Source organism: Salvelinus sp. IW2-2015, linkage group LG17 (genome assembly GCF_002910315.2).
Source record: "Salvelinus sp. IW2-2015 linkage group LG17, ASM291031v2, whole genome shotgun sequence".
In the NCBI taxonomy this organism is placed as follows: domain Eukaryota; kingdom Metazoa; phylum Chordata; class Actinopteri; order Salmoniformes; family Salmonidae; genus Salvelinus; species Salvelinus sp. IW2-2015.
In genome coordinates this window covers 39,857,609-39,874,175 of record NC_036857.1, presented here as the reverse complement: position 1 = coordinate 39,874,175, position 16,567 = coordinate 39,857,609, and the positions used below count along the sequence as shown (strand labels likewise).

The following is a 16,567-nucleotide window of genomic DNA, read 5'->3' as shown; positions in this document are numbered from 1 at the left end:
TGTACAACAAGTGATGAAACAAACACTGTAAAAGTGTGAAAAGGTTTTTGATCTGTGTTAAATCCTGATAAAGGGTGACGTTGTGCTGAAGGATGGCATACGCTCTAAAGTCAAGTCATGTCAGTCACATTACACCTCATCTTGTTCYCAGACACTTCCAGCCAACTTGGCTCTTCATTAGTTAGGGTTAGGTTTAAAATCTCATTTTAAGAAGATCAATTGTGGATATGTGCAGGGTTTTGCCGTAATTATGACTTTTTGTTAACTAGTGACGATGACAAATACTTTACTAAGGTCACTCRTATAGAATTATYTGGTCACTCCCATTAAGGCCAACTTTGAATGATTGATATCCAAGACGTATATGTGCTGTGCAATAGGKGGATGCTACACCAATAAATGCTTACCTTGATGAAAGCCCCCGACCTAAAGAAATTGAGTGGCTTTCTTCTGGAACCAAGTTACATGTTCCTCAGACACAACATAAACAAAAGCCATACTGTGCGGTGCTGGGTCCAGTCAGGTCTTTGACACATTCAGACACTCGTCCGCTGGAAGATCAGCCACAAAATGTTGGCACCATTGTAACAGGTTTTAATCAAGCCCTGGTCTCCAGCATGGGAACAGAAGAGGAATAACAGGTGCAGTATCTCATGTTGGACTACTCCAAAACATCTTGGTTCTGACACACACACACGACACACACACACACACACACACACACACACACACACACACACACACACACACACACACATCCACACACACACACACACAACACACCACACACACACACACACACACACACACACACACACACACAAAAAAAACGTTGTATTTATTATGGATCCCCATTAGCGGTTGGCAGTAGCTACTCTTCCTGGCGTCCAGCAAAATTAAGGCTGTTATACAATTTAGAAAAACAATTACAATACATTACAGATTTCACAACACACTTTGTGCCCTCAGGCCCCTACTCCACCAATACCACATATCTACAATACAAAATCCATGTGTACGTGTGTGTATAGTGCGTATGTTATTGTGTAAGCGTGTGTCTGTGCCTGTGTTTGTGTTTCTTCACAGTCTGTTCCATAAGTTGTATTTTTATCTGTTTTTTCAATCTAATTTTACTGCTTGCATCAGTTACTAAATGACTACCGACCCTTAGCACTCACATCTGTAGCCATGAAATGCTTTTAAAGGCTGGTCATGGCTCACATCAACACCATCATCCAGAAACCCTAGACCCACTGCATTTTGCATACCGCCCAACAGATCCACAGATGATGCAATCTCTATTGCGCTCCACACTTCCCTTTCCCACCTGAGACAAAAGGAACACCTATGTGAGAGTACTGTTCAGCGTTCAACACCATAGTGCCCTCAAAGCTCATCAATAAGTTAAGGACCCTGGGACTAAACACCTCCCTCTGCAACTGGATCCTGGACTTCCTGACGGCCGCCCCCAGGTGGTAAGGGTAGGTAACAACACATCCGCCACACTGATCCTCAACACAGGGGCCCTCGGGTGCGTGCTCAGTCCCCTCCTGTACTCCCTGTTTACTCATGACTGCACGGCCAGGCACGACTCCAACACCATAATTCAATTTGCCGATGACAAAACGGGTAGGCCTGATCAACAACAAGATGAGAGCCTATAGGGAGGAAGTCAGAGACCTGGCCGTGCGGTTCCAGGACAACAACCTCAAGACAAAGGAGATGATTGTGGACCACAGGAAAAATAGGACCGAGCACGCCCCCACTGTCAACGATGGGGCTGCAGTGGAGCCGGTTGAGAGCTTCAAGTTCCTTGTTGTCCACATCACCAACAAACTAACATGGTCCAAGCACACCAAGACAGTCGTGAAGAGGGCACGGTATTCCCCCTCAGGAGACTGAACAGATTTGGCATGGGTCCTCAGATACTCAAAAGGTTCTACAGCTGCACCATCGAGACCATCCTGATTGGTTGCATCAACTATGGCAACTGCTCGGCCTCCGACCGCAAGGCACTACAGAGGGTAGTGCGAAACGGCCCAGTACATCACTGGGGCCAAGCTTCCTGCCTTCCAGGACCTCTATACCAGGCGGTGTCAGAGGAAGGCCCTAAAAATTGTCACCGACTCCAGTCATCCAAGTCATAGACTGTTCTCTCTGCTACCGCATGGCAAGTGGTACCGGAGTGCCAAATCTAGGTCCAAGAGGCTTCTAAACAGCTTCCACCCCCAAGCCATAAGACTCCTGAACATCGAGTCAAATGGCTACCCAGACTATTTGCATTGCCCACCCCCCTTTACACCACTGCTACTCTCTGTTGTCATCTATGCATAGTCACTTTAATAACTCTACCTACATGTATATACTACCTCAACTAAKCGGTGCCCCRGCAAARTGACTCTGTATCGGTCCCCTGTATATAGTCTCGCTATTGTTATTTTACTGCTGCTCTTTAATTACTTGTTACTTTTATCTCTTACTCTTATCCATATTTTTTTGAAACTYCATTSTTGGTTAGGGGCTCATAAGTAAGCYTTTCACTGTAAGGTCTACACCTGTTGTATTTGGCGCATGTGACTAATAKKATTTMAATTGATTTGATTTGGAATAGAGTTCCATGTAGTCATGGRTCTATGMWGTAATGTGTGCCTCCCATAGTCTCTTCTGGYCTTGGGGACTGTGAAGAGACCTCTTGTGGCATGTCTTGTGGGGTATGCATGGGTGTCCGAGCTGTGCGCCAGCATTCAACATGTCAATACCTCTCATAAATACAAGGAGTGAATACAATGTTAGCTCTCMGTGTACATCCAAGGGCCAGCCYTGCTGCCCTGTTCTGATCCAATTGCAATTTTCCTAAGTCCRTTTTTGTGGCACCTGACAACACGACTGAACAGTAGTCCAGGTGCGACAAAACTAGCGCCTGTAGGACCGGTCTTGTTGATAGTGCTGTTAAGAAGGTAGAGCAGCGCTTTATTTTGGACAGACTTCTCCCCATCTTAGCTACTGTTGTATCAATATGTTTTGACCATGACAGTTTACAATCCAGGGTTACTCCAAGCAGTTTAGTCACCTCAACTTGCTCAATTTCCAAATAATTCATTACGAGATATAGTTGAAGTTTAGGGTTTAGTGAATGATTTGTCCCAAATACAATGCTTTTAGTTAGAAATATTTAGGGATAACTTACTCCTTGCCACTCATTTCAGTCGCTGTAGTAGCTAATGTGTACAGTGTTGAGTCATCCGCATACATAGACACACTGGCTTTACTCAAAGCCATTGGCATTTCGTTAGTAAAGATTGAAAAATGTAAGGGGCCTAGACAGCTGTCCTGGGGAATTCAAGATTCTACCTGGATTATTTTTGTGAGGTTTCCATTAAAAAACACCCTCTGTGTTCTGTTAGACAGGTAACTCTTTATCCACAATATAGCAGGGGGTGAACTGGAAGGAAAGGTGGCCAAAAGAGAAATTGGCTTTGGAGGTGATCAGTGAAATATACCCGCTGGAGRGCGTCCTATGGGTGGGTGCTGCTATGGTGACCAGTGAGCTGAGATAAGGCYAGGCTTTACCTAGCATAGACRTATAGATGACCTGGAGCCAGTGGGTTTGGCGACAAATATGAAGCGAGGGCCAGCCAACGAGAGCATACAGGTCGCGGTGYTGGGTAGTATATGAGGCTTTGYTGACAAAACGAATGGCACTGTGATAGACTGCATCCAATTTGCTGAGTAGAGTGTTGGAAGCTATTTTGTAAATTACATCGCCAAAGTCAAGGATCGGTAGGATAGTCAGGATAACACATACACTACCGTTCAAAAGTTTGGGGTCACATAGAAATTGCCTTGTTTTCAACAACAACAAAAGTCCATTAAAATAACATCAAATTGATCAGAAATGCAGTGTAGACATTGCTYATTTTGTAAATTACTATTGTAGCTGGAAACGGCTTATTTTTAATAGAATATCTACATAGGCGTACAGAGGCCCATTATCAGCAACCATCACTKCTGTGTTCCAATGGCACGTCACAAGTCCTCAACTGGCAGCTTCATTAAATAGTACCCACAAAATACCAGTCTCAACGTCAACAGCTAAGAGGCGACTCCGGGATGCTGACCTTCTAGGCAGAGTTCKAAAGAAAAAGCCATATCTCAGACTGGACAATAAAAATAAAAAATTAAGATGGGCAAAAGAACCCATCTATTAGAGTATGATAGCTAATGAGATGGAGAAAACACCTGTCTCCGGATTACATCTTCAAACTAGGGGCAACCATTGTGAAAGAGAAGGAGAAGGGTCCATCCATGTACGTAAGACAGTCTAGCTAGGTACATTTTCAGATATTACACGTTTGAAATTTTGTCAAAGTCCTTTTCATTTCAAGTGTACTGTTAGCTAGCTAGCTAACGTTACGTGTATGATCTGTGTAGTAATATTGTTCATATTTCAAAGCCATTTGCTTTGCTTGTTATAGGAAAGGGGGATACCTAGTCAGTTGTACATCTGAATGCATTCAACTGAAATGTGTATTCCGCATTTAACCCAACCCCTCTGAATCAGAATGGTGTGGGGGGCTGCAATAAGCGACATCCACATCTTCGGAGCCCGGGGAACAGGGGCAGAACGACAGATTTTTACCTTGTCAGCTCGGGATTTGATCCAGCAACCTTTTGGTTACTGGCCTAACACTCTAAACACTAGCCTAATGTTAGCTAGCTAACATTGAACCTGATTGGTTAGCTACCTATAGATTCATGCAGGATAGAAACGTCATGAGTTGGGATTATTGTTCATTGTTTAGCTAGCTAGCTACAAGTCTTAACAAAAGACTCCACTATGCAAGTATCCATTTCAATACAATGTTCAGGATGTCACTGCAACAACTGTTGATAGACGTAGCTGGTAAATTCGCTCTGGCTATCTATTTTGTGGCAAAAAAGTAGGTTGCAAGCTAGCCACAGTTAGCCAGTTAGCTTGGGTGCTTGACTGCTGTTGTTAGGACAGAACACTCGAAACAACCCTTAAAGAGATGGGTGGGGCTAAGGCTTAAAACTTCTTATGGTTGCAGGGGCAGTATTGAGTAGCTTGGATGAAAGGTGCACAGAGGTGCCCAGAGTAAATGGCCTGCTCCTCAGTCATAGTTGCTAATATATGCATATTATTATTAATATTGGATAGAAAACACTCTGAAGTTTCTAAAACTGTTTGAATTATGTCTGTGAGTATAACAGAACTCATATTGCAAGCAAAAACCTGAGAAAAAATCTAAARGGGAAGTGGGAATTCTGAGGCTGGTTGATTTTCAACCAAGATCCTATTGAAATCACAGCGAGATATGGATGAGTTTGCACTTCCTACGGCTTCCACTAGATGTCAACAGTCTGTAGAACCTTGTCTGATGCCTCTACTGTGAAGGGGGGCCGAATGAGAGGGGAATTAGTCAGGTCTGCCATGACCTGACCATGCTTTCACCATGCGCGTTCACATGAGAGGGAGCTCTTTTCCATCGCTCATCTGAAGTCAATGTAATTCTCCTGTTGGAACGTTATTCAAGATTTATGTTAAAAACATTCTAAAGATTGATTCAATACATCGTTTGACATGTGTCTACTGACTGTTACTGAACTTTTGGACATTTCGTCAGCTTTTAGTGAACGCGCTTCCTGACGTTGGATTTGTTTACCAAACACACTAACAAAAATAGCTTTTTGGACATAAATTATGGACATTACCGAAACAAAGGAACATTTCTTGTGGGGGTCCTGGGAGTGCATTCCGACAAAGATCAGCAAAGGTAAGTGAAGATATATAATGCTTTTTATGAGTTTTGTTGACTGCACAATTTGGCGGGTAACTGTATGGCTTGCTTTTGTGGCTGAACGCTGTTTTCAGATGATTGAATATTGTGTTTTGCCGTAAAGCTTTTTGAAATCTGACACAGCGGTTGCATTAAGAACAAGTGTATCTTTAATTCTATGTAAAACGTGTCTTTCATCAAAGTTTATGATGAGTATTTCTGTTATTTGACGTGGCTCTCTGCAATTTCTCCGGATATTTTGGAGGCATTTCTGAACATGGCGCCAATGTAAACTGAGGTTTCTGGATATAAATATGAACTTAATCGAACAATGAGTGTCATCTGATGAAGATCATCAAAGGTTAGTGATTAATTATCTCTATTTGTGCTTTTTGTGACTCCTCTCTTTGGCTGGAAAAATGGCTGAATTTTTCTGTGAGTTSGTGGTGACCTAACATAATCGTTTGTGGTGCTTTCGCTGAAAAGCCTATTTGAAATCGGACACTTTGGTGGGATTAACAACAAGATTACCTTTAAAATGGTATAAGATACATGTATGTTTGAGGAATTTTAATTATGATATTTCTGTTGTTTGAATTTGGCGCCCTGCACTTTCACTGGCTGTTGTCATATCATCCCGTTAACGAGATTGCAGCCATAAGAAGTTAAGAAACACAACCCAGTTATTGATTGGACCACAAGTTCAACCCTGGGTTGGAGTCCATTTTGCCATTCCCATTGCCTCAAAGCAGCGCAGCCTTCCCCGAGACAGCCTCCTCAGGGTTTAAGTCAAGTCTCGGATTTCTCTACTATCCCCACAGAGTACCACAACCTCCTCTTCCTCCGCATCGTCCTTATGATTGTGCCATTGATCACCTCCCAGGCACCACACCACCTCGTGGTAGGTTATATTCTCTCTGGGCCGGAGACCAAGGCCATAGAGGTGTACATAGAGGAGTCTCTGGCTACTGGGGCTATCCGTCCYTCTGCTTCTCCTGCCGGGGCAGGATTTTTCTTTGTGGAGAAGAAGGACAAGACCCTGTGTCCGTGCATTGACTACCTGGGTCTTAATGATATCTCGATTAAGAATCGTTACCCCCTACCACTCCTCTCCTTGGCTTTTGAACCTCTCCAAGGGGCCACCATTTATTCCAAGCTGGACCTTCGGAATGCCTACCACCTGGTTTGGATACGCGAAGGAGATGAGTGGAAGACAGCATTCAACACAGCCAGCGGACATTATGAGTACCCGGTAATACGGTTGGACTCGCCAACGCCCCCGCTGTCTTCCAGGACCTGGTAAACGATGTGCTCCGGGACATGCTAAACCAGTTTGTGTTCGTATACCTTGAAGACATCCTGTTTTTTTCCAGGTCTGCCCAAGAACATGTTCTGCATGCCAGACAGGTCCTTCAGCGCCTCGTGGAGAACCAATTGTTCGTAAAAGCCAAGAAGTGTGAGTTCCATCGCTCTACCATCTCCTTTCTGGGATATGTCATTGCTGAGGGAAATGTCCAGATGGATCCTGGAAAGGTGAAAGCAGTGGTGGATTGGCCTCAACCCATGTCCAAGATGCAGTTGCAACGTTTCCTAGGTTTTTTAAACTTCTACCCTCGTTTCATTCGGGGTTACAGCACCCTGGCGGCCCTCCTCTCTGCACTCACCTCTCCCAAAGTACCATTTACATGGTCTCCAGCTGTCAACAAAGCCTTTGTGGACCTGAAGCATCGGTTCACAACAGCACCCATCCTCATCCATCCGGACCCATCAATTTGTGGTTGAGGTTGATGCTTCTGATGTTGGAGTGGGGGCCATCCAGCCCCAGCAATCTGCCCAGGACAAAAGCTTCATCCCTGTGCCTTCCAGTCCCATCGACTTAACTCTGCAGAAAGAAACTACGACGTGGGTAACCGAGAACTCCTGGCGGTCAAGATGACACTGGAGGAGTGGAGACACTGGCTGAAGGGAGCTGAACATCCGTTTTTGGTCTGGACCGACCACAAGAATCTGGAATGTCTCCGCACAGCTAAGCGCCTTAATTCCAGGCAGGCCCGGTGGGCTCTGTGATTTACTAGGTTCAATTTCACCATCTCCTACCGCCCAGGGTCCAAAAACGTGAAGCCGGATGCTCTCTCCCGTCTATACAGTTCCTCTGCCACTCCCTCTGAATCTGAGACCATCCTCCCTGCCTCTTGTTTAACAGCTTCTGTTGTTTGGGGAATTGAGGATCTGGTCCGCAAGGCTCAGCATTCCCAGTCGGACCCTGAGGGAGGGGGCCCGGCTAACCATCTGATTGTGCCTGATGCGGTCCGGTCTAAGGTCCTGGAATGGGCTCACTCCTCCAGGCTTACCTGGTACTCGTCGGAACCCTGGCTTTCCTCCGTCAATGCTTCTGGTAGCCTACCATGGTTCCTGATGTCTCGGCCTTCGTCGCCGCATGCATGGTGTGCGCGCAAAGCAAGACTCCGCGGCAAGCTCCATCTGGCCTACAGCCACTTGCTGTCCCTCATCGCCCCTGGTCCCATATTTCTCTGGATTTCGTCACTTTGCTTCTTCCGTCAGATGGCAACACCACCATTCTGACAGTTGTGGACAGATCCTCCAAGGTTGCCCATTTCATCCCTCTTCCTAAGTTACCTTCTGCCAGGAGACAGCCCAGTTTATGGTGCAGCACGTCTTCCATATCCATGGACACCCGGTTGACTTTGTCTCGGACCCGGGGTCCCCGTTCTCGTCCCAATTCTGGGAGGCGTTCTGCACTCTTATTGGGTCGTCATTCAGCCTGTCCTCTGGGTTTCATCCCAAATCTAACGGCCAGTCGGAGCGAGCCAATCAAGATATGGTGACGCCCTGATCTGTTTCACCTGTCCTTGTGATTGTCTCCACCCCCTCCAGGTGTTGCTTATTTTCCCTGGTGTATTTATCCCTGTGTTTCCTGTCTCTACCTGACCATTCTGCTGCCCTGACCTCGAGCCTGCCTGCCATTCTGTACCTCTGGAACTCTGAACTGGTTTTGACCTTTTGCCTGTCCACGACCATTCTCTTGCCTACCCCTTTTGGATTGTTAATAAACATCTTGGAGTCTACCCATCTGCCTCCTGTGTCTGTATCTGGGTCTCATCTTGTGCCCTCATAGACATGTTTATATACGTGTTTGTTTTCACGCCGTTAATCCTGTCTCCATTTCCTTACCGCATGGAACCTTTTACGTACACGTTCTTCTGCACCAGATCCTTTAAAACACAGAACACAACACGGAACACAGCTACAGTCAATGCTTGCTACATTGCTGTAGACCGTGTGCCTCTAGTCAAAATCATGTAAAAGGTATACACAATATTACCGTAGCTGTGTTTTTTTTCTGCCGAGGATTTCTGTGAATGTCGGGGCCTTTTTTAAACTACTCACGAGCTGATATATTTTGGTTTGATAACAAACAACATTATTTAGCTAGTCATGCTAGCTAGCTAGATAGCTAGCAACCTGATAACTTGACCACTGGCTATGCAAACATTTAGATGGCACAGGAAGAACTGAAAATAAATAGGCTACTCTAAAGAGATGCTTCAAAGGTAAGCGGCATATGCAAGAGTGGGGTATGGATGAACGTGTGAGCAGAGTAAGTGAAAGAGCGAGGGTGTGGGAGGGGGCGAGTGTGTAGGCCTATGTGTGTAAAGTTATCTGAACAGTACAGATGGTTACAGTGCTTTCATAACATTGTTGGACAAGTTGAAAAGCTCTTTGTTCTTTTTATCCATGGAGCCAGTTCTGTTTTCCTAGTCACACATTTAGAATACCTGAAGCTTTAACAGTACTTAAAGCTGTGGGTGTGTGAGAGAGATAGAGATTGTGTGTGTGCTGTGCGCAAATTAAACTTCAAGAACATTGATAACGGGGAGTAGGCCTACTTGTGAGCATTAATAGCTGTATGTTAGTGACTTGTGGTGTTTATTGTGAAAATGCTATGAACATTTTTTTGATGTAGATAATGTTCTTTCCATCCCTTACAACCAAATCATGCCTGTAACTCAATGCACTGCTTTTTAAATGGGAAAGTCTTTCTTTAAAGCAAAATTTMACCAAAAACAAATCCATTAACTCAATTCATTATTTTAACCATTTGACAGCCGTAATTAACTTGTACCTGCAACATCTGTATGATCAAATAAATATCTATAAATTATTAAATACAGTCATTTGTTTTCTCGGCAGCTGTCACCAGTCCACCTTTCTCTAACATATGCGGGCTGAGAACTCTGACAAAAAGGTTTTTGTCCAATAACGGATATATAACGGATATGGAGAATGTTCTGATTATGATACAAGTATTATTTTTTTATTATCCAGCATGCATCTCTCTCATGGCACTCAAACAGTACTAAGTGCTGTGCGCTCTAAATAACTKAACTGGTTAGTTTTTCTACCTGTAAAGAAATGGGCGGGCTGTAGGTTGATCCTGCTGCTATYATTGGGTAGAGCACAGCTGTATCTACATTAACTTGCTCTTCATTGCTTGATCATTTCACTGGTCTCTTCTACTCGCATGTTTTACTCTGATCATTTCGATTGCTACTGCCTGCTGCTAGCTACTACGATAAATCAGTTTGCGTGGACATTTGCTAGCAAGCTATCAATATGCATAATATCTAACATCAACTAGTGGAGCGAGGGTAGGAAAAAAAGTCACACAAAGTAAAAACCACATTTCCTCAAAGCACTTTCTCCCTCTCCTTTTACACTTTACTTGACTTGAAGGGTAAAAAAATAAGGGTTTCAATGACATTTTTTTTAATGTAACCTTTATTTAATTAGGCAAGTCAGTTAAGAACAAATTCTTATTTACAATGACGGCCTACACCGGCCAAACCCGGACGACGCTGAGCCAATTGTGCGGCGCCCTATGGGACTCTCAATCACGGCCGGTTGTGATACAGCCTGGATTTGAACCAGGATGTCTGTAGTGAAGCCTTAGACCGCTGCGCCACTCAGGAGCCCAATATTCATAAGCCATACACAAGACATCCATATGCTGTACAAAATAACTATTTTATTGCATTTCATGAATGCAAGTCGACATAGGATCATTATTGTGACATACAGTGCCTTCAGAAAGTATTCACAACCCTTTACTTTTCCACATTTTGTTGTATTACAGCCTGAATTTACAATGGATTACATTTAGATTTTGTGTCACTGGCCTACACACAATAAATACACCATAATGTCAAAGTGGAATTATATTTTTAGAAATGTTTACAAATTAATTTAAAATTAAACATTGAAATGTCTTGTCAATAAGTATTCAACCCCTTTGTTATGGCAAGCCTAAATACATTCAGGAGTAAAAATGTGCTTAACAAGTCACATATACTAAACAAAAATATAAACYCAACATGCAACAATTTCAAATAAATWAATTAGGCCCTAATCTATGGATTTTACATGAATTGGAATAGAGATAGTCACAGATACCTTAAAAAAGSATGCCAATTGCACGCTCCCTCAAAACATTTGTGGCGTTGTGTGACAAAACTGCACATTTTAGAGTGGCCTTTTATTGTCCCAGCACAAGGTGCACCTGTGTAATGATCATGCTGTTTATTCAGCTTCTTGACATGTCACACCTGTCAGGTGGATGGATTATCTTGGCAAAGGAGAAATGGTCACTAACAGGGATGTAAACAAATTTGTGCACAACATTTGAGAGAAATAAGCTTTTTTTGCTTATGCATATTTCTGAGATCTTTTATTTCAGCTCATGAAACATGGGACTAACACTTTACAGCACACACACAAGTACACTTTATTAATTACACTTTAATGGTGTATCAATACACCCAGTCACTACAAAAATACAGGTGTCCTTCCTAACTTGCTGGAGAGGAAGGATACCGCTCAGGGATTTCACCGAGGCCAGTGGTGACTGTTACTGACAGTTACTGAGTTTAATGGGTGTGATAGGAGAAAACTGAGGACGGATCAACATTGCAGTTACACCGCCACAATATTAACCTAAATGACTGAAAACAAAGGAGCCTGTAAATATATAAATATTCCAAAACATGCAATAAGGCACTAAAGTAAAACTGCAATAAATGTGGCAAAGAAATTAACTTTATGTCCTGAATACAAAGCGTTGTCTTTGGGGGCAAATCCAACACAACACATCACTGAGTACCACTCTTCCCATTTTCAAGTATGGTGGTGGCTGCATCATGATATGGTTAAGTTTGTCATCGGCAAGGACTAGGAATTTTTGGGGTATAAAAACCCCCCAGAATACAACTAAGCATACGCAGATCCTAGAGGAAAACCTGGTTCTGTCTGCTTTCCAACAGACACTGGCAGGCAAATTCACCTTTCAGCAGGACAATAACGTAAAACACAAGGSCAAACACAAGGCCAAAATACACGAGTTGCTTACCAAGACGACATTGAATGATTCTGAGTGGCCTGGTTACAGTTTTGACTTAAACCTGCTTGAAAATCTATGGCAAGACTTAAAAATGGCTGTCTAACAACAATCAACTTGACAGAATTTCATAAATAATAAATGTGCAAATATTGTACGATCCAGGTATGCAAAGCTCTTAAGAGACTTACCCAGAAAGACTCATGGCTGTAATCGCTGCCAAAGATCCTTCTAACAACTATTGATTCAGGGGTGTGAATACTTATGTAAATTAGATATTTCTGTATTTCATTTTCAATACATTAGCAAACATTTCTAAAAACATGTTTTCACTTTGTCATTATGGGGTATTGATTAAAAATCGATTTAATACATTTTGAATTTAGGCTGTAACGCAACAAAATGTGGAGGGGTATGAATACTTTCTGAAGGCACTGTAACAAAAATATAAACTTGTCATTGTTGAAAAATAAATGATGACATTCTCATATACTTCTTATGAATGTTGTGTACGGGTTATGAATGTGTAATGAAATACCCTTCAACATAAACCACTTACAGCACTTTTGAACTCCCTTCCTGATTCGACTTGCACAGTTCCCTCACAACATTCTCTAATTGTATCTCGGGGTAGAAATTGCTCTTAATAGATCTAGGATCAGGTAATCCAACTCCAATCGCTTACTTCATACATCAGGTGAATTAAAAAAGACCTGACCTTATATCATAGGTTAGAAGCAACTTCCACCTACCTCCTAGGGCAGGGATGTCAAACTCATTCCATGGAGGGCCTAGTGTCTGCTGGTTTAAGACCTAGACAACCAGATGAGGTGAGTTCCTTACTAATTAGTGACCTTAATTCATCAATCAAGTACAAGGGCGGAGTGAAAACGCACAGACACTCGGCCCCCTCCGTGGAATAAGTGTGATACGTGCCCTAAGGCAACACCTTCTCACAACATTGTCTAAGCATTTTCTATGGCCGATGCCTCACTCGTTGTGGACATCTTGACTGTGTTCTCAATGGCTGAGACAGAGGTGGAAGCCATCATTGACTCTATGGCTGAGTTGGAAGACATCATTAACTTCTTGACGCTGCTATCCATGGAGGAGGAGGAGGAACTGGACTTCTTCACCGTTTGGATGGTCTTCTTCCTCTTGACGTGGAGGATCTCCATTGCGTCTAGATTGACTCCCGACTGCTGGAACTCTTTGCTGGTCTCAACAGGTTCTGACACCTGCTGCTGCTCCTCCATCTGCTGCTGGTGGATGAAGAGAGAGATTGGGCATATTTACACCTTCCATATTAGTGACCAGACTCATTTCAGATATAAATGTGAGTATTAGATCTGTCATTCTCATTGAAAGCAAGTCTGATAAGTGGTAGATCAAATCCTAAAATKWAATTTTATTTGTCACATGCTTCGTAAACAACAGGTAGATCTGTGAAATGCTTACTTCCCAACAATGAAGAGAAGAAAAAAAAGAGAATAACAACAAAAGGAATAAATACACAATGAGTAAATGATAACGTGGCTATATCCACAGGGCACCACTACGGAGTTGATGTGCAGAGGTATGTGGTAATTGATATAGATATGTACATATAGGTAGGGATAAAGTGACTAGGCAACAGGATAGATTATAAACAGTAGCAGCAGCGTATGTTATGAGTCAAAAGAGTTAGTGCAAAAAGGGTCAATGCAGATAGTTAAATAGTTAATCAATAGCTACCCAGACTAACTATTTAGAAGTGTTATGGCTTGGGGGTAGAAGCTGTTCAGGGTCCTGTTTGTTCCAGACTTGGTGCATCGGTACCGCTTGCCGTGCTTTTGCAGAGAGAACAGTCTGACTTGGGTAGCTGGAGTCTTTGACAATATTTTGTGCCTTCCACTGACACCGCCTGGTATAGAGGTCCTGGATGGCAGCGAGCTTAGCCCCAGTGATGTACTGGTACATAGGCACTACCCTCTGTAGACCAATGTGCAAAATGTATATGCTTCCCCTCCCTAAGTTGTGATTCCAGGCTGTATCACATCCGGCCGTGATTGGGAGTCCCATAGGGCGGCCCACAATTGGCCCAGCGTCGTCCGGGTTTGGCCCGGGGTAGGCCGTCATTGTAAATAAGAATTTGTTCTTAACTGACTTGCCTAATTAAATGAAGGTTTAAAAAAAAAAATGTAAAGCTTCAAACAGCTGAGAAAATGATATTTCTGGTTTTCCTCAATCTACACACAATAGCCCATAATCACCAAAGCAAAACAGGTTTTTAGAAGTGTTTGTACATTTATAAAAAATAAAGTGAAATATAACATTTACATAAGTATTCAGACCCTTTACTCAGCACCTTTGGCAGCGATTAAAGCCTTGAGTCTTCTTGGGTATGACGCTAAAAACTTGGCACACCGGTATTTGGGGAGTTTCTCCCATTCTTCTCGGCAGATCCTCTCAAGCTCTGTCAGGTTGGATGGTGAGAATGAGAAAAACAGCTATTTTCAGGTCTCTCCAGAGATGTTCGATCGGGTTCAAGTCTGGGCTCCGGCTGGGCCACTCAAGGACATTCAGATTTGTCTCTAAGCCACTCCTGCCTTGTCTTTGCTGTGTGCTTAGGATCGTTGTCCTGTTGGAAGGTGAACCTTCACCCAGTCTGAGGTCCTGAGCACTCTGGAGCAGGATTTCATCAACAATCTCTCTGGGTGCTCACGTTCATCTTTCCCCGATACTGACTAGTCTCCAAGTCTGTGCCGCTGAAAACCATCCCCACAGCATGATGCTGCCACGTCCATGCTTCACCGTAGCGATGGTTGCCTTCAGACGTGACGCTTTGCATTCAGGCCAAAGAGTTCAATCTTGGTTTCATCAGACCAGAGAATCTTGTTTCTCATGGTCAGAGTCCTTTAGGTTCCTTTTGGCAAACTCCAAGAAGACTGTCATGTGCCTTTTACTGAGGAGTGGCTTCTGTCTGGCCACTCTACTGTAAAGGCCTGATTGGTYGAGTACTGCAGAGATGGTTGTCCTTCTGGAAGGCTCTCCCATCTCCACAGAGGAATTCTGGAGCTCTATCAGAGTGACCATTAGATTCTTGGTCACCTCCCTGACCAAGGCCCTTCTCCCCCGATTGCTCAGTTTGGCCACATTAACCACCCGAGCCACTGCCTGTCACCCGCGATCATCCAGAAGGAGTCAAGTACAGTGCATCAAAGCAGGCGGCCGAGAACTGGTTTTTTCAGTCTCATCACAAGGTCTTCAGACTGTGAAACAGCACCACTAACATTGAGTGGCTTGCTGCACATACCTGACTCACTCCAGCCACTTTGAATAATGGAATTGATGGTAAAAGAAGTCACTAGGCCATTTAACCCATGCCACTTCAATAAGTGTTACAACTACCCTACATTTATCATCTCATTGTTATACTTACTCTATTTCTTCTGCATCTGCCATCTTTATGTCATACATGTCATCACTACACTCTTAAACATGCCACTTTTACTTGTTTACCCATACCACATTCTCATAATGCTATATTACTCGTTATACTCATACCATCTTACTGCAGCTTGCCTATGCCGTTCCTGTACCTATCACTCTTTATATCATATATTTATGTACTTATTCTTCATCCCCTTACACTTGTGTGTATAAGGTAGTTGTTGTTGAAATCTGTAGGTTAGATTACTCGTTGGTATATTACTCCATGCTCGAACTAGAAGCCAAGCATCGCTACACTCGCATTAACATCTGCTAACTCATGTGTATGTGACAAATAAAATTGATTTGAATTTAGAAAGTTCAAAACATATCTTATACTCTTAACTTTTCCCAAATTTGTTACTTACAGCCTTATCTAAATGGATTAAATAAAACAATTCCTCATCAATCTACATACAAATCCCATAATGACAATGTGAAAACAGTTTTATACATTTTGCAAATGTATTACAAATAAAAAACAGATACCTTATTTAACATAATATTCAGACCCTTTACATATGAGACTCAAAATTGAGCTCAGGTGCATCCTGTTTCCATTGATCTCCTTGAGATGTTTCTACAACTTGATTGGAGGTCCACCTGTGGTAAATTTGAAGATTGGACATATGTGGAAAGGCATACACCTGTCATATATAAGGTCCCACCAGTTGACAGTGCATGCAGAGCAAAAACCAAGCCATGAGGTCAAAGGAATGTCCGTAGAAGCTCTGAGACAGGATTGTGTTAGCACAGATCTGGGAAGGGTACCTAAAATGTCTGCAGCATTGAAGTCCCCCAAGAACAGTGGCTTCCATCATTCTTAATGGAAGAAGTTTTGAACCACCAAGAGACTCTTCCTAGAGCTGGCCGCCCGGCCCCAAAT

General features: G+C 43.1%; 1 protein-coding gene across 1 annotated transcript in view; it reads right to left on the bottom strand.

Annotated features, from left to right (window-relative positions):
* Positions 1-10,950: 10,950 nt before the first annotated feature.
* The window catches only part of nrap (nebulin-related anchoring protein), a 115,924-nt gene continuing 110,307 nt past the window's right edge, over positions 10,951-16,567 (bottom strand). The window contains 1 exon segment of the mRNA XM_024006142.2: positions 10,951-13,472. Within this exon segment, the coding sequence (XP_023861910.1) occupies positions 13,176-13,472 (297 nt within the window). The 3' untranslated portion in view covers positions 10,951-13,175.